Source organism: Corvus kubaryi, unplaced genomic scaffold, assembly GCF_017639235.1.
Source record: "Corvus kubaryi isolate FWS band 111438036 unplaced genomic scaffold, C.kubaryi_AGA036_p1.0 37397, whole genome shotgun sequence".
Classification (NCBI taxonomy): Eukaryota; Metazoa; Chordata; class Aves; order Passeriformes; family Corvidae; genus Corvus; species Corvus kubaryi.
The window spans coordinates 13,350,200-13,368,033 of NW_024581136.1; the positions used below are offsets into that span (position 1 = coordinate 13,350,200).

Here is a 17,834-nt window from a genome sequence, read left to right on the forward strand (position 1 = left end):
TTCAGTTCACCTTAGAAGGAAAAGTTTGTAGGTCATTGTGGAAATTTAGCATGTTATCTGAGCAGTGTTTAAATAACAATAGAAATAACTGTATAAACAAAGCATCATTCATTTTTCTTACCAAAATGATGATTGGTGATTCCTTCCCTACTTCACAAATGTGGTGGGTTTTTTTTTACATGCATTATTCTTCTTTCTTACTTTTAGGTGTCATTTCTGCATTATTTGTGTCTGGATAATGCAGCTCCCAGAAAATACAGCTTCAGTGAGTCACATTTTCAAAATCAGGAGATAACTTTAAAATTTAAGGTGTGTTTATGTGAAACATCTCTCAGACATAATTATAGGATTTGAAGAACTGGGTCCATAGAAAACAAAGAGATATTTCAATTATTGAACAAAAAATGGCTGTTTCTAATCAGCACTGCAAAAAAACTGAGTTTGTCTTACAGTTGTGTCCACTTTTTTCCTGAAAAGGGACATCTGCTCAAAGGATCAACAATATGTCCCATCTTGACTGATCTGGATTTTCTCCAGTTGAAAAGCAGCATCTCTGTCAGTAATCACTCTTCATCCTGCCTCTGACCCGAAATTACAGTAGGAAAGTTTCTATCTGTATCACTTCATGGATTTTGTTTTTCAGTAAACAGAATGTAAACTGGACTTCCCTTTCTCTTCCCCTTCCCTTTCCACTTTCTCTTCCTATTTCCTTTTACTTCGTATTAAACCAAATCCTGTTAGGTCCTCTGTTGAGATAAAACTTATTTAGAAATTAAGCTCTGCCTTTCTTTTTTGTCCCCAGTGATGTCGTTAGGGAGGGTTTTTCAGAGCACCACCCTCATTTGTTTATAAATTACATCTTAAACATCCCTTCTCGGCCATATCTTGCCCACTCAGCCCTGACAGAAGTGCAGAGCCGGTTGTGCCCCTAAACCATCAAAGTAGGAGGCAGCACTATCCAGCTGGTTCTTCTGAAAGGCCCCTCACACATGGTTTTCCCCAGGAAACCTGCCCTGGCTGTAACCACGCCATCCTGCAATGCTGCAGCATGCACATGCTCAGGTCACTGAGAGTGTAGAGAGCAAAGTGGTTTGTCAGTGTAAGGACTAACACCGGGGAGCAGATGTGGGACAGAGCAGACGTGTTCATGGGGGTAGGGGTTTAGGCAGGTGAGTTCCTGCTACCCAAACAGCCTTTCCATCTCGCTCAGCTGGTCAGAGAATGGTGCTGATATCAACCTGCGTTGTGGGTTTGATTCCTGTATGAGCCACTCATTGGCCTCATGTCCAGATGGGAACTTCAGGTCCTATTTCAGAGTAAATAATGAGTTGATAAGATTCAACAGAACATGGAGACATACCCAGATGTCACTGTGTTGCAGAATGATTTGTAATTCCTGCAGATTTGTGTTGAGCTGCTCTGCTCTTATTGCTTCCTACTCTCAGTATGAGCAACATGTTTTAGCTATTCTTGCCAGTGGAAGAGGAAGGTCGGAGGGAAATTCCATAAAATACTTTGTAACACAGAAGCCTACTTACCAATGAAGTATCTGCACAGGGAGGTTGGGGTCGGAGATCTGTCATTTAATGCTTCTGAGCCTTTGAGTCTACTAGGAGCCCTGAGGAAGCCACGCAGGGCTCTCAGAGGGGCTGTTCCAGGTGCCTCTGGCCCAACTGCTGCTGTCTTCATCCTGCAGACCCATCCCAACAGGATGGACCGGCATGATCCAACAGCACCTGTTCTGTTGTCCACTGCAGCCCAGTATAGTCTGGGCCCAAGATTCACCAGAGGAGATATTCAATCAATGGAAAGACAATCTAAATATCTGGAAGCACACTTCTGTTTGATAAGCCAAACCAGCATTTTCTGAGTTTCCTTGAGCTGCTTCTTGTATGAGAAATGTGAAAATCTTTCTCAACCACATGACTCTCTGCTTAGTAAGTATAACAGAGCTGGGCATTTTTGATAAAATTTTAAGGAAGACATCCCTTTCTAATTCATTTGGACAAATGGCTGTAGGCAGCCTGTTCCTGTAGCAAACTGGCCAAATCCATGGAGTCCTAACTACTGCATTCCTCAGTATCTTACATGTATTGACTGCTTTGCTGGGATATGATTCAATTTATGTTCAAATGTTATTGCGAGGAAATTATTTGGCCAGTTGTTCTGTGGTATGATTTTATGGCAGGAAATCTCGATTCATAGACCTATTCTGAAACTGGTTTCACAACCATTCTGAGCTCATTTGGCACTGCTGCTGCACCTTTTGCTCTGTCTCCCCGCACCCACCACATGTAGTCCCTTCGTATCCATTTTACAGGGCTGGCAATTGAGCAGCTGATGCAACCTTTTGTTTTCTTTTTGTGAGGTTGGTTTTGAGTTGGGTCAGCTCCTTTTGCTCACCAGTTTACCTCAGTGTGCGTGCTGGTGTACACTCACTGTCAAATGCAAGGAAGGGGACAGGATGGAGTGACTGGGAGCATGCAAAGATGTTATTTGTTCTTTATGGTTATGGAGTGGATAAACTGATAAAGAAACTCCTTCCAAAAAGCTGATATTGCTAATCCCCGTCAGATAGGAAACTGAATTTCCTGTAAACATGAACATTTTTCTGGTTGATTTGCTTTGGATCAGCATTTTTCTCATCCACCTTGCAACAAAGACTGGGACACTGCTAGGCAGTGTTAGTGCTTCATTTTGGAAACACATAAGTTTGACATCTGTTCCAGGGCTTTCTGACCATAGTTCCCCTCTTTTCATGAGATGACCCCCCAAATCTTGCTTGTGGCTTTGGTGTTCTCAGTGAGTGGTCGATGTGGCCTTAACAGAGATCACTTACAAGCACAGCAATGCATATATTGAAGTGACCAGTGTGCAGTGGCACAGTGAACAACACACAGTGTTATTCATGTTTCATCTTTATTCAGGTTATTACTACTGAATAATAAGCTGAAAATTGCAAGGCATTGGTGATTTTGTACTCAGGTGAGGCATGTCACATAAGCAGCATAATCCCTGCTTTCTGAATTAGATTCTCATGAGACAGTAAGCTCTCCTACAGTTTATATTCAGATAGAATTAACTTCATGAATGACCAGTTCTAGAATTTGGAGTCTGAGGTATCATTTTTGGGACTTTAATGAAAGAGAGTCAAGTTTAAGAATAAGGAGTGCCCTCAGCTATCATGTACGCATGGACCACTTCTGTACACATGCAAAATAGTCCCAAGCATGTACACAGTCCAGGCTCACTGCTTGTCCTCTGAACATGCACACAGAGTTTGTTTTGCACGCTGAGGAAACCTGTGGAGTATCTGGGATCACTTCTGCACAACAGCAGCCAGCTGTCACTTTGCATATTCACATCCTGGAGTGTGCAATCTGTGTGCCTGAAGGTGTTTGCACCCTTAAATTACAGGTTCCAACTGTAGATTTGAATATTATTTTAATCTAAGAATCCTTTAGATTCAGTGTATCTTAATATCTAGGTCGGTGGTACTGACCTAACAAGGACTGGGGACCTTCATAAATCAGTTTTCATATCACTCTGAACATGAGAATAAGTGTATCACTGAATCATCAGGTTGTGTGGGTAGAGCAGGACAGCACTTCTGCCCTGGGTAAAGAATTAGAAGCTATTTTCAGAATGAGAATATTGTGCCAGAGCCCTATTCTAAATCAGCAATAGCAAAGTTGTGCTGACATTAGGTCTGGGAATTGCTAAATTTAGGTGTGGACTGGTGTCAAAAATATTAGTAGCTCAGGGAGTGCTACTAAAAGCTTTGGTGTACAAGTGCTTATTGTAATCATCAGAGCTGTGTATGGCAGGAGAGAACTAAGTTTTCTGATTTTATTAGCTATTGGCCAAAGATGCAGAGCTTCTACAGGGGGCAGAGATAAGTATTAGAATCATAGAATAGTGTGGGTTGGAACGGACCCAAAAATCTTGTAGTGCAACTCCCCTACCATGGCCATGGAACCTTTCACTAGATCAGGCTGCTTAGAGCCCCATCCAGCCTGGCCTTGAACACTTACAGGGATGAGTAATCCACAGCTTCTCTGGGCAACCTGTTCCAGTGCCTCACCACCCGCACAGTAAAGAATTTCTCTGTGATATCTAATCTAAATCTGCCTTCAGCCAGTCTAAAACCATCGCCCCTTGTGCTGTCACTACAGCCTTGGGTAAATGTCTCTCTCTTACAAGCCCCCTTTATATTTTGAAAGGCCATAAAAAGGTCTTCCTGAAGCCTTTTCTTTTCCAGACTAGACAATGATTTTCCCCTTTATAAGACATAAGTCAGATCCATTGCGAAGGTTTCCATACAGTGTGTAAATGGAAGACATAACAAATTTCATAATATAATGTAAAATATGACTTCTATTACAATTGAAAGAACGTGATTTTGGTGAGTGTTACAGTAGAACCCCAATAACACATCTTTCCAGTCTAATTTCCAGGCTCATGAAAACTTCCAGCTGGCAGAGGGGATGAACTTGGAGCCTTCATTTTAAAAGACAAACCGACTTTATCGATAGGCACACAGAGCTGCTTTCTTTCACCAGACTTAATGAAAGTTCAGTCAGCAGGAGAAATTTCAAGAAGCCACAAGCTGTTTCTTGTTTGCCATCATCTCTTTCAACTTTTACAAAATCTTTGTTTTCAGAGAAGTTTCCCTGTTGGGCAGATTGGCTCCAGCACTCACAAGTCTAATTACAGCCTAAAGTGTTGGGAAGATCTTTGAAGTGAAGAGTATGCTGCCATGTAGGGAGATCTGGCTGCTGATAAAAATCTGTGTAGAATAGCAAGGGGAGATATATTCCTACTATAGTTCCAAATATTTCTGGGAACTGGGAAAGTTATTATGAACAGGAGAAAAAAATATTGTTATTGTTACAATACAGTAGTTTACTGAGTGTTCTGGAGGCTTCCTGAAGTCCTTGTGTCCTTGCTCCCAAAGAGTCTGGGAGGTAGAGAAAAGCTGAAAAAAGCACTCTCAATATGTTTTCTTACAAAATTTGCACTTAATCGAATATCAAAGAGCATTAAGCAGTCACTTTTGCTATTATCTCTCATACCTGCTTGCTATTGGATACTAAGCTTATTTTAATGCTCTTCAGAAATTCCAGGAATTCCTCAACTTGTTTTCTGTGCAGTTGTTCTGCTGCCTGTTGGCTCTGGGCAGGTTCCTGGAATGCAGCTGGCCACATGCACATCCTGGATGGTTGGTTTGGTTTAGGCACGTGGGGTGATTAGGATCAGAGGTACCTTCTGTCTTGTCCCATGTCACAGAAATCTATGTGGTCCCCTTGAAAAGCACTGAAGATTTCTGCAAGCACATAGTCAATGGGCAGCAAGCTCCCTCCTCTTCCTCTGCCTACCCAGGACAGAACTAAAGATCTGCTCCCTCCCACCCCCTGATCCAACTCAGGGTTTACAGAGCCCATGCAAAGGAAGGCAGCCCTGTGTTAGCCTAGCACTGGATGCATCTTCTCTGAAGAAGCACATGTGGACTTGAAGTTTTATATGTTTGTTTCTCCCCTAACTGTAGCTCGTTCATCTCTCCATAAAAATCTGACTTTGCTCTGACACAGCAGATCGACAGTCCTTGGCCTTTGTGTATTTGCATGAAGGACACCTCAAAATCCCAGGTAACACAGGCACAAGCCAAGGAGCAGAGGAAATTAGCCCTGTTATCAGTGCCAAGGTGATGGATGGGGAAGGAGAAGGAGAGGCACTGGTATGATTTTATACCACCTCAGTTCAGGTGGTGCTGCTTTCTCTGTAAAGGGCAGTACAGTGACAGTCTCCAGGCTGGGAAACCATTGAAACAAACCAGGAGCAATCACATCTCTCAGAGTGTAAAATTCTCCAGACAGCTGCCAAAGCCTTCCCTTTGCACATTCACACCAGTTTCAATGGAATCTGCTTTTAAACTCTGTAGCTCCTGTGTATCAATTAGCTCATGAAGGAGTGCTGAGCACTTCACATTGTTATTTACAACAGCACAAAGAGCATGCCATGGTGCCTAATCAGATGTCAGTGACTTGCACCCACACTGAGCTGATATGAATAATTGCATGGTTTGCAGGACAGCAGCAGACAGGACAGAGCACATGGGAGATCACTCAGTCCCATGGAGTGAGTGATTCGATGAAGCAGTGATTTATCAATTGCACTGTGCAGTAAATCACTGCTGACTTTACTTCCAGCATTTAACAAGCTGCTCATTAACTGGGAATATAATAACTAGGTTTGGAAGATTTGTGACATAATCACGTTTAGAATTCTGTATTTAGTTCTGAAAATTTGTATGGTTTTTTTCATCCAGCAGGAACATTCTTTCCTCGTATGAGTCTAGAAAGGAATTCTGTTTTACATAGTATGACTTGTCTGTCCAGCAGCTCCTCTGTAGACTCTGCAAAGTTCCTGTGCATATGCAGATTATTCAATGCACTGTTGCTGATCTTTCTCTGTAGCCTCTACTTGGAAGACACTGATGCTTTATTTGCATTTCTAGTTATTATAAACCTGTCTTCAAATACTGTTCCCTGGTTAATAGCCATATTGGACAAACTAGCATGGACAGTCTTGCCTTTATGGCATCTAACCTGCATTAGAGCTAAACAATGTGACTCTGAGTGTGCTCTTCTTGGTAAAAGTACCTAAGTTCTATTTGTCTGTGCTGGCTCCCACAGTAGTCTGTCAGGCCAGACTTCTTGTGTGGGCAGAGGACACCCAGAGCTCCAGCCTCTGTTACAGCTGTGCCTGGTGCAGTGCTCTTATCTCTTCCAGTAAGCTGCACCCAGCCCCAGCTCTAACTACAAACACTGGAGTGGCAAACAAGGCATTTCCCATGTAGGCAAGGCTTGTGTAAGACCTACAACAGCCACTGAGGCTGATAAACCAACCTCCCTATCCTTCTGGGGAGAAAAGGAGAGGAATGGATGGGCCCAGAAAGCTCTCTGTCCCATTGTATTATCTTGGACACTCACCATTACCAGATGCTTAGAGAAAAAAGTAAGAAACCCAAATGCTGGGTAATATCCTTCCAGTTTTGCACAATCTGCAATTGTGAGAGTTTCCCTCTGAGTTTCCTACTGAGTAAAGTGGTCCTCTGAACACATTCTCCAGCTGGAGTCTATCCAACAGTTCTCTAAAGTTTCTTTCTAAATTTGGAGTATCTGCCAAGAGTGTCTCTCCCTCTTTCTCTAAGTTTATCATTAAATTCTGCAAGCAGTGTTTCGGGGTGTGGCAGACAGGGCTGCCCAAAGTATAGCTTAGTAAATGGATGTGGATGTTGCTGAGAGCTGATTCCCAGTCTCTGCTGGGTGGAGTGTGGTAGCTGCAGATGGCAGGATCCTTGCGTGCCCCTCTGCCCCAGATTACTGTGGCGGAGGAAGTGTGACACACAAAAAAGGGATGTTTGTCCTGAGCCATGGCAGTTCACAACTTACTGATTGATGTAAATGTGCCAAGAAGAGATTAACTAAAGCATAATATGCGTTCCAGTTACTCTTGTAAACTCCATTTGAGCTTGTCAGAATTTTCTCTCCCTGTTCATTGCCTGTCACATAACTAACACCTGGGTTTATTTCCCCCAGGCCCCAAAGAATAACGATTCTTGAGGGTATTTAAAAGCAGGGCCCAAGATCCACCAGAGTTTGGACTGGAGGACCATAGATTATAAATCTGGCACAATGCTGTGTCCTATTACAGGAAGAAGCAGATTTTACAGGATGGAGTTTCCTTAGGGTCACAGCTCAGACTGGAATCAAAGAACAATGGAATAATTTCAGTTGGAAAGGACCTTTAAGGCCATCAAGTCCAACTGTTACCCCAGCACTGCCAAGGCCACCACCAAACCATGTCCCCAGCTGCCACATCTACATGACTTTTAAATACCTCCAGGGATGGTGACTCCACCACTCCCCTGGGCAGCCTGTTCCAGTGCTTGAAATACAGACTCTCAAAAGTGAGGCATCATCACCAAATCTGTCCTCTCCCAAGTGCAACATGAACTTTCCTGGTCAGCCGTCTCCAACATAAACTCAGACCTGTCTGTAAAATCAATTAGTATTAACGTTACTAATAAAACTAGTTCTTCACTGTACCCAAATGGCCTTACAAAATCTTGCAGAACAAAGCTATCAAAGGCAGATCTGCCATGAGAATCAAAACCACTGAAGCTCTTCTCCTCCTGAAGAAGTTGGCCCTTCAGGATAGAATTTGTGTTGCCATTTGCATGAAGTAAACAATATTTCTGTATTCAGCTTTTGCATCCTAATTGAAAATGGCTCTGTATGGTACAAAATGTCCTTGCAGGGACAGGAAGGGGATGAGTGAGTACCACAGGCATTAGACTTGTAAGTCACAGCACTATCAGAGGTGATCTGGAGTAAGAGATTAGGGTGGTGTAGGAATCTGTACGGAGCAGAGTCACACGTGCCTAAATCCTTCCCACCAAGAGACCCACCAGCAAGGATACCCACCAGAGGTTACAGAGAATTTTGGAGAGAGGCTGTGGGCATGGTTTAGGTTTAGGTTTACTTGGAGCCTGAGCTCTAGTAGTTGGCATGAGCTCTCAGTATAATTGGTGTCCATTAAGTTTCCTTTAACCTACTGCTGGGTTTTATATTGTCGGTCTTGTCTGTCTGAAAGTTTCGGGGTTTTACCACTGTAACTTTTGCTGTTATTAAAAAAGTCCTTTACCACCCTGTGTGGGAAAATCCACAGCATTGTCAGCCCTTATCAGATTTCTTGCTCAATGAGGTCAGCTGGTATTTGGATATTGTTACGTTGTTTCTACAAAGGAACGGAAGAAGCATACAGCATGCAACCTGAAAGTAGTTGCTGTCTTAAAAGTCAGGTTGGGCGTAGAAAAAAGCTCTTAAATATTTTTTTGCAGAAGTCAGAAACTATTACTTATCTGGAGATATCTTTACCTGCTCTGTTTTCAATTTTTAAGAAAAAGGCAGCCAGGAAGAAATTACTGCCAAGACAAAAAAACCCTCGTGGATTTCCCACATGGGTAGGACATGCAAAATCTAAAGTGCTTAATTTCAGAGGTCTTATTTTTTGAATATCAGCTGTGACTGATATACATATATATATATATATCTCACTGGTATATATATGACTGATATATATTCATAACTTATGTTCTAATCATTACTAGCTAGAAACAAGTATGAGGGTAAATCTCAGTGTTAGTATATGAATTACCTTAACTTTTATACATATATGCATATATATGTATTTTTACATTTTAAAAAGCAGTGAGCTTCCTTTGTTGGCTGGTAAACTTGAGTACCCATACTGGCTTTAGTTCAGCAGATCAAATCCATCCTTAAGCAACTGTAGTGAAGAATTATGTGAGGCTTCCTCCTCTGTCCTCACTTTAAATCCTTTATACAATATGCTTTGTTGCTGGTCTAGATCTTCCTGGCCTTAGGAAATCACCACATTTTCTTTTGACTGGGTAATATTGCTAAAGAAGAATACTGAAATTTGAGTAATTTAGTTAATTCTGTGGCCTGCATGTAAATAGTCATGATCTCAAGCAAACAAAGAGTGCTCATATTTTCATTAAATGTGATACTGGCTAAGAAATTACGTCCGCACAGTGTGGGAGCAGCCTGTTAACTTGCAGTGTCTCAGTTACATCAGATATTTCACAAGCATGCGTGTGTAGTAGTTTCTATGGATCTCAATCTACTACCAACCTACTACAATCTGCTAGAATATGACCCAAGACTAATAACTTTTAGCTGTTACATTGTTTTTATATATAAATTATTCACCTGCTTTTATCTAATTGATTAGCCAGTGCTGAGATATCACAAAGCTAAATATATCTTTATCACCAAACAGAAACAGTGCAGCTACAAGATTAAGACCAAAATCACAAGGGGGGCCTGGTGTGCAGTTCACAAATCTGGGTAGTTGACCGATATGTACACAGCTACGTGGTCTGTTATTTTGGCACCCAGAAAGGACCAGTCTGCAGCATCCACATTGTCTAAAGCTAGCTCAAATTTGGCTTCAGAGATGCATCTTTTCATTGTAGATGCACAGTGGAGATGAGAAACAACTCCTGCGTGACTTTCAGTCCTCTATTCATATTATTCCTTTCTGTAGGTGATTTAATTAATTTACCTCTCCATTAACAATTATGCTCTGGTTCCTATAATGTAGGTCAACTAATTAAGATATATAAAAATATTTCCCCAAGGTCATTTGTTTTGGGAACAATGAATGTGGGACAATTCCTTTTATGTGAAGAGTTCAGATCATTTCAGAAGAAACAAAATATTATAAATGGTGACTTTGGTGGTGAAATATATTTCTAACAAAGAAATTTTCTGCCCAGAAGAACTTCCATAATAGCTGGAGCAAGTCCATTTGACATTGCAGCAGGCAATTACAATAACTTCAGTAAAAGGCACTGATTTTGAGATGAGGTGGAGTGTACTACCTAAGTCCCTTATGCTTCTCCAAGTTAGCTGGGTTTTGTTTGCAGCCATGAAATGTACTTTAAGAACAATCGCTCCTTCGAGGCATTCCTCTCACTGGAGAAAAAAGGAAAAAAACGGAGTACATGGCAAGAAACAGAACTGTTTTCTGTATCAACTAAGAAATACTGTATCAACTAACAACGAGTTCTGTTGAAACAAATGTTCTTACGTCCAGAATGATCTTGTACTCCACTTTAGGAGGTAAAGTACAGCAACTGACTCATTACTCAAATTTCATTTGAGCTATTGCACAACCTCAGTTGAGAATACTTTTCAACTGAAAAAGGCCTTTTTAGCACTGTGAGAAACAAAAAAAAGAGAAATTCCCCTTAAATGCAATTATGTAAATGGAATGGAAGTTTCTTCTACACAGCAACTGACATGCTGTCATTTCTCTTCATTCTATAGCACCGAGATAATGTTGAGATTTTACGATTAGACCACTCTTAGAATTTCTTGTAGTGATTTCTAATTCAAAAATCGGATGTGATATTTATTGCTGGTTCTCTTTCTGCAGGAACAGTGAGATTTTCATCATTTACTACCTACAAAGAAGATACCATTGCAAAAACATATAGTTTTGTTAAATTTTATTTACATTCAGAAATAGAAATTTCACAACACTTAGAACTAGACAGAGTGCTGGACGAGGGAGATTTTTACCACTGTGCTCATTTTTGCAAGCCAGTAAATTATTCACTCTGACTTCCCTTAAGTCCAAGTCTATCTAAATGTTGATATTTATTCTGTGTTTATGTTTCCATTACACTGCACACACGTTCTTTCAGTCTCTACTATTGTGTTTGAAGCCTCGGGTATTAAAAGAGACTATTTTCAATTTAAGTATCTCTCTATCTATATTTGATATATTTATAAAAGTGATAGGGGTGGTTTTTATTAATTTATTAAGTTAAATATTTTGCTCTTGCATACCCATTTTCTGCTGTTCTGGCTGTTGAAAATACTCCTGTTTCATCTACTAGGCACCATGTGTTTCTGCAAGACAGGTATGGAGAACTCATGCACGAGTGCCATTTCTGCTGGTTCCACACCTGTCGTGCAGTCAGGTTTTCTGCAGCAAAATAGTTTTGGAGCACCAGTTATGATTTATGCTTTTCTTTTCAGAAAAGCTTGCTGGTTTAATTCTAATCAATGGCTTCAAGTCCTCTTCTGGGAAAAGACCCTTTACCAGGACAGGTGCCTGTGATAGCAAATCCTGGCATAGAAACAGGATCTGTGAATGGAAGTGAGCCAATGAGTTTGTTAGAGAAACACAGCTATGGAAAAAAAAATCCTGAATTAGTTTATGTTGCCATCTGAGCAGGATGCACAAATAGGAACTGTACGAGGACAAAGCCATTGAGATTTAGCCAGAGGAGATATTCATAGGTTGTGATAATCTCTAGATAATATTCCTGCTTAGTGTTTCATTATGTGTGATAGGGATTTTTAAGGCAGCACATATCACAGCAGAGAAACCATCTGACACTGCTCCTATCAAAATTATTGTGATACAGACTTGCCAAATGACCTGAAACCCCTGGAGAGCTTGGCCAACCATTCAGTTATGTTTCTTTTCCCTTCTATTATTAAGGAAGAAGGAAGGAGGAAGAGTTACTGAGATGAAATGGTCTGGTATGTGTCTGCTTGATGGTTACTGTGGTGAGGACCTTCCTAGAAGTATGCTCTCAGTTACCAGAAGAAGCCAGCTCAGATAAATACCTAATGACCAAGTTTTGTTGCCAAAAAAAAAAAAAAATTGCTAACTGCTATTTGCACAGTCCCAAGTAATATAAATAGCTACCTTTGATCTAAATACCAGCGCAGGCAGGGGCTGATAGAGAAATGCATCTCTGAAGTCAAGGGTGCTAATTAATACCAGAGTTTACCTCACTTCCAAGGTTTCACTGACAACCTTGGCTAAAAATAAGTCTTTTACCAATACTTTGTTTTCCATTGCAGCTCCTACATTCTCACCCTTGCTTAAGAGCTTCCTTCCTCTGTGAAATATTTTTTTTTCTTCACTGCAGCATGGCATGACTATCTTGCCAGATGTTAGAGACAGCACTATGACAAAGTCAAAATAGTTTTCTTGTTACTTTCTCCTTTCTTATCATCCTTATTTTGCTGGCACTGCAGGGCTTCTTGAAGCTGGGAGTGGTGGAAAGTGGCTCAGTGTGTGAGATCTTGGTAGTGCTGCAGGGCCACAGGATATCACGGCTGCTGAAGTGAAAAAAGCCTGCTCAAATGACACCTCTGTAGAATCCCACTTGTGGGAAATGTGGTCTTAGTGTAGCCAAGGCCACAATGTTTCATTAGAAACCAAGATCAGTCATTCCACAAGATGTGAGCTAGGTCATGCATTTTAATTATGTTCCATACCAAGAAGTTTCCTTTGCTGGAGGAACATCTGACAACACCACATCAGCGAGTCTGTGTGCCATCCCTGCCACAAACACACCCAAACTCTGCCAAGTGATGGTGGCAGCAGAGGCCCTGCCATACACAGTGCTTTGCCAGGTCGGTGGTGGCTGAGCTCCCTCTGCTAGGACATATTTAACTCCCTCCACAGAGGGAAACTGGCCTTGACCTCCAGAGCAGAGTTTCACATCACTGTTTCCATGTCAGGAAAGCTACTGAGTCAGGTATTACTGGGACCAGAATATTCTACCTTTGGCTAACTCTTCTGGTTTGGTGAATCTCCTTGTTTTGTTGGGGAAGGAGCAAGTATACTCGAGTGGAGTGAAATTTTACTAGCAAGGATGCCCACAGGTAGGACCTTAGGGATTTCTCAGATTCTGACCTTTAGGTCAGATGCCTAATCCGTTACCATCCCTGCTGAAATGGCCTTTTGGCTTGGGAATGATCCTGGTGAGGAGCTATCCTTGTGAGAACTGCCCATAAACTTCAGCCAACTCAGAGTTTTGTTGTGTTTGGACTGCCGCCATGCAAACTTCAAATTCTTGTAAAATGTCTCTGAAATGAATGAACAATACAGTGTGGAAGTTCTCCTCTGCCCCTTTACCTCACACATCCCAGTTACACTAGAAATGACTTCTAACCTAGTCATGCATGTCAAAAGGGAAAAGAGGGTGGGAAGAGCTGCCTGTGACAATAATTCTGTCAATTGCTGCCTCATATTTTCATTAAATGTGATACTGGCAGCATATCTGTGCTGAGTTCCCCTCACTGCCCATGACAGTCATGGAGCAGCTCCGGTCCTGACACAATCAGCAGTGGGACATTTAGGGGTGTCCCAAAATGGGGACACCTCAGGGGGAGCAGAGAGAGTCACCAGGAGCCCACAGAGTGTGCAAGAGTGGCTAACGGGACCTGAGTGTGGCCAGGGGCACTGGTACAGCCCTCATCCATTGCCCTACCTTGTGCTAGACACTGCAGTTTAAGGCATAATGTCAAGATACCTATGAAATCCCAGCTATTTTATAACAAAATTTGAAACATCAGTTGAAGGTAAGGTCCAGTTTTCTCAGTATTTATAATGTTTCTCAAGCAGTGGTCCATAAAGGAGTAGTAGACTATGAGACCCGAATAAGTGGTCCCCAGCTAGCCTACAAAACCACATTTCATTGAAAAAAGACTGGGGAAATCCAAAGGAAACCAGTGAACCTATTACAGAAGTCTAATAATGTTTTAGTCAATGCTTTTGCATTTCAAGCTGCAAGTTGAAATGTGACTATTTTATTTTCAAATGCTTGGCCAAACCATTCAAACGAGGCCTCATCAGAAGTGTGATTGTTTTTTCAATCTCAAAAATGATATCCTAAAAAATTGTGGAGAATGAGAAAATCCCCTTAGAGTGGATGCAACAGTACAGATGTGACTCAAGATCTAAAGGGCTAACGGGGTCTGGCTGATGACGTGACTGTTGTGTGACACACAAAACCAGGCAACCAGACACAGGCAGTGTGTGCAGGGAGATCCTGGATGAGTGCACGTGCTGGTATTGATGCCAAGAGCTGCCTGCACTTTACTGGCCTCAGGTTGTGTGCTGCTCATGGCTGGCCCTACTCCAGTTCCTCCAGACATTATTCCCTAGTGTCCTTCTGGGGATGTGTTTTTGCTTGAGGTAGCCATGCTTAAAGACTCTTGAGAAGCACAGACCAGGAAAAGAACACCAGATACTTGTCCTTTTCTACTGCTTAAACCTCTGGAGGAACTACACTGAAAACTTTGTTCATAACAGTATTAAAGACAACACTTTCCTGATGATATGGGACAGTTGATGCATAAAAAGAAAAATATGAGAGATCTAATGCAGTTTTATTTTAAAATCTAATTAGTTATTTGTCCAAAGGTGAATTAGTTACATTCATGTTTCTGTGAAATAAGTCAGGCATCTTCAAGATATATGTCTTCAAGTTACCTAGGAGCATTAAACTAATATTAGAAATGAAAAGTCCAAGGTGTAGTAAAAATATTTTACTCTACTTTCATGTTTTCAGACTTCTGACATCATCCTGTTGCCTGCTTTTGCACTGTATTAAAGGACGGAAGTCTAGTCACTGATTTTGTTTATTTTATAAAAGAAATGAAGCAGAAACATTAGCATAGCTCTGAAGTATAGTTTCATTTTACTGAGTATTTTTAGTTATCCTTAGAAGAGAAACCTTTTTTTTCCCCTTTTTGGGAATTTTTTTTTCCAATTTGCAGGTCTAAAAATGACAGAAGAAACCATGACAAAGTTTAAAATGAGCTGAAAAAATTACAGTCCAAGATGTGTTTAGGTCTTTTAATCTTATCAGCAAGGCACAATATTGAAGAACTGAGAGATGACCTTCAGAGGGTTTTTGTGTGTAGTCAAAGGCATAAACAGGAATATGCAAGGAATCCCTTTTTTTTTTTCATGTGTGCTTGATTAACACTGTAACTCTCTACCTTTCTTGTCTCTTAGCCACATAATCAATGAGCTGATAGAAACAGAACGGGTTTATGTAGAAGAACTTCAGAGTATAATAGAGGTAAGAAATTCTTCTGGAATTACTTTTTGGTGCTTAACCTCTAAGTCATCACTGCAGGTGCACATCCTTCCTGGGCTGAGCACTCCCACCTCCTGTTTGTAACACACGGGCTGTGTTGGCAGGATAGCTCAGCCTTGCCAATGGAGAATGGGAAGGATGTTTTGAACATCTTTCCTCAGGGCTTAAAGGAAAAGGCACCTTCTCTGGCCTGAGCCCACAGAATGACAATTTGCATGGTTCTGAAAGTTATGGTCAGAGAAAGAGTTAACAGTGTGTCTTTTCAAAATATTACCAATAGGTCTCAGGAGCAGCACCCTTGATGCCCATAGGGCTAGACACTAAATTCTGTGAATGTATGTTTGGAAAATGATTGAGGGAAAGGAAGACTCCTCTCCTGCTCTTCTTTATTGTCCCATGTAGTGCTTGAACACAGAAAAGTGCAGTTCATGCTGCAAATATAATTCTTGAGCTTTTGAAACTGATGGGATACCAGCATACTCTGTGTGGGGGGATTCTGAGGTCCCTAATCTGTGGGAGGACAGAAGCTGAGTAGGGATCAATCATGCTTAAATTTGGGTGGAACTTGAAGGACTTGTGGTTGCTTCTTTATTGCATTTGATCTGTGGGAGCCAGCAGCTCTGGCAATCAATACACTACTCTTGATTTTAAAATCAGAATGTTCTTCTCTCAAAGTTTTTATTGAGGAAACACAATCCAGTTTCTACAAGAAACAAAAAAATAGTCAATCCAAATACCAGAGTTCAACAAATACATCCAAACTAACTCTAGTGCAATGAAGCAGTGTAGCAGAAAGATATGTCAGTCAGTCCTAGCAGTCTCCATCCCTACATGACCAAAATGGCTTTTGAATCCTAGACACATCATTTCATCTATTTTTTATTAACCCTGTAATCTGTCCATTTGTAGTTAAAATGTGTTTGCACAGTTATGGGGTAAAATCTCTGGGGGAAATCAGAAGCATCAGAAATTCATGGGGACAACAAAGCAGCAGGCACAGGAGAAGCCTCTCTTTGTTCTGTGGAGAACAAAAGCACATGGACTTGGGGGCTTTCCAGTGCCATGAACACAGCAGTTCTTCCCTGGTAAGAACAGGCTGGTTTTATTTTCCACTCTTCTCTGCAGGGATATGCTTCAGAAATGGACAATCCCAATTTGGTACATCTGATTCCATCTGCACTTCAGAACAAGAAGGAAATTCTTTTTGGGAACCTCCCAGAAATCTACGATTTCCACAACAGGTATGTGGGAACCGGTGGTTGTCCTGCATCCTCGGGTGCTACCATCATGTCCAGTCCTTTTCTCTTGGGTGCTTTGTCATGCTCACACACACACTGTCAGGAAAAGTCATCCTCACTCTGCCTCTGTGTGTCCTATAAAACACATGCGTAGAGAACACCTCCAAGATCATCTATTTCATCCATTTTTGTGAAGATTGTACCCTTTGTGCATTTACTGGTGATTTCCCCTGTCAGGATCCATCTTGACTGTTCCTTGTGGTCAGTATTTTACCACCTCTCTTGGTACAGTGGTAGATGTCACATGAGTAAATCCTGATATTTTTCGTCTGGCAAAACACCTCTGTGAGGAAGTTTTCTTAGTGTTCAGCTTATTTGTCCTGTATTTCTATTGTTACATCAGAAGACATATATTTGATAGCACTTTTCTTTGTATCCTTCATTTAAGATCACAAACCTTTCCAGAAGCCATGTCCATACTGTGGACAAGGAAATCCAGAGCCCATAACTGCAGAATACCAGTTATGAACAAGATTAACCTTTTCTCAGTCAGCTTTCAAAACACAAGGCTTAGGGCATCTTCTGTAAATTTCCTGCTTTTCCTAGCCCTGCTTAAGCAAAACTGGCTGTAGCCAAAGTGGGAATTAAGGAACTCTTTTGAATAATAATTGCCTGTAAGATGTAACAAACAGTTGAAGAAAATAAATTTTAGAAGTCTCTTTTGCAAGTCTTAATATTATTCCAGAGTAGTTAATACATAGTAGAAAAATTATGTTCCAATTTATATATTATTTTGAAAGATTGTGTCTTCCATTCGGAGAAGGATATTCCTCTCCCTTTGGAAGACCAGTCTTTCTTTCCCTAAAGGCTTAGTGCATTGACTGGCACTGCAGAAGCCTTTGGACAACATTCCATATTTTCCTGGCTTGCTGATTGAGCAACTGCATCTGACAGACCGTTCCTGTCTTTTCTAGCTGTTTTGAAAAATCCTCGTTCCCAAATGGAAAGCAGGTATTTGAGCTACATATTGGAAACAAATTTCAACAGCCAGAGGAATCAGATGTAGCAGATGCTTGTGAGCAGAG

At 41.2% G+C, this 17,834-nt stretch overlaps 1 protein-coding gene across 10 annotated transcripts in view; it reads left to right on the forward strand.

Moving 5' to 3' along the window:
- MCF2L2 (MCF.2 cell line derived transforming sequence-like 2) overlaps positions 1–17,834 on the forward strand; it is a 159,893-nt gene that overhangs the window by 101,132 nt on the left and 40,927 nt on the right. For all 10 annotated transcript variants that reach the window (XM_042042066.1, XM_042042067.1, XM_042042069.1 and 7 more), the window contains 2 exons: positions 15,427–15,493; positions 16,637–16,752. In XM_042042066.1, coding sequence (XP_041898000.1) covers positions 15,427–15,493; positions 16,637–16,752 — 183 coding nt within the window. The remainder of the gene's footprint in view (positions 1–15,426; positions 15,494–16,636; positions 16,753–17,834) is intronic.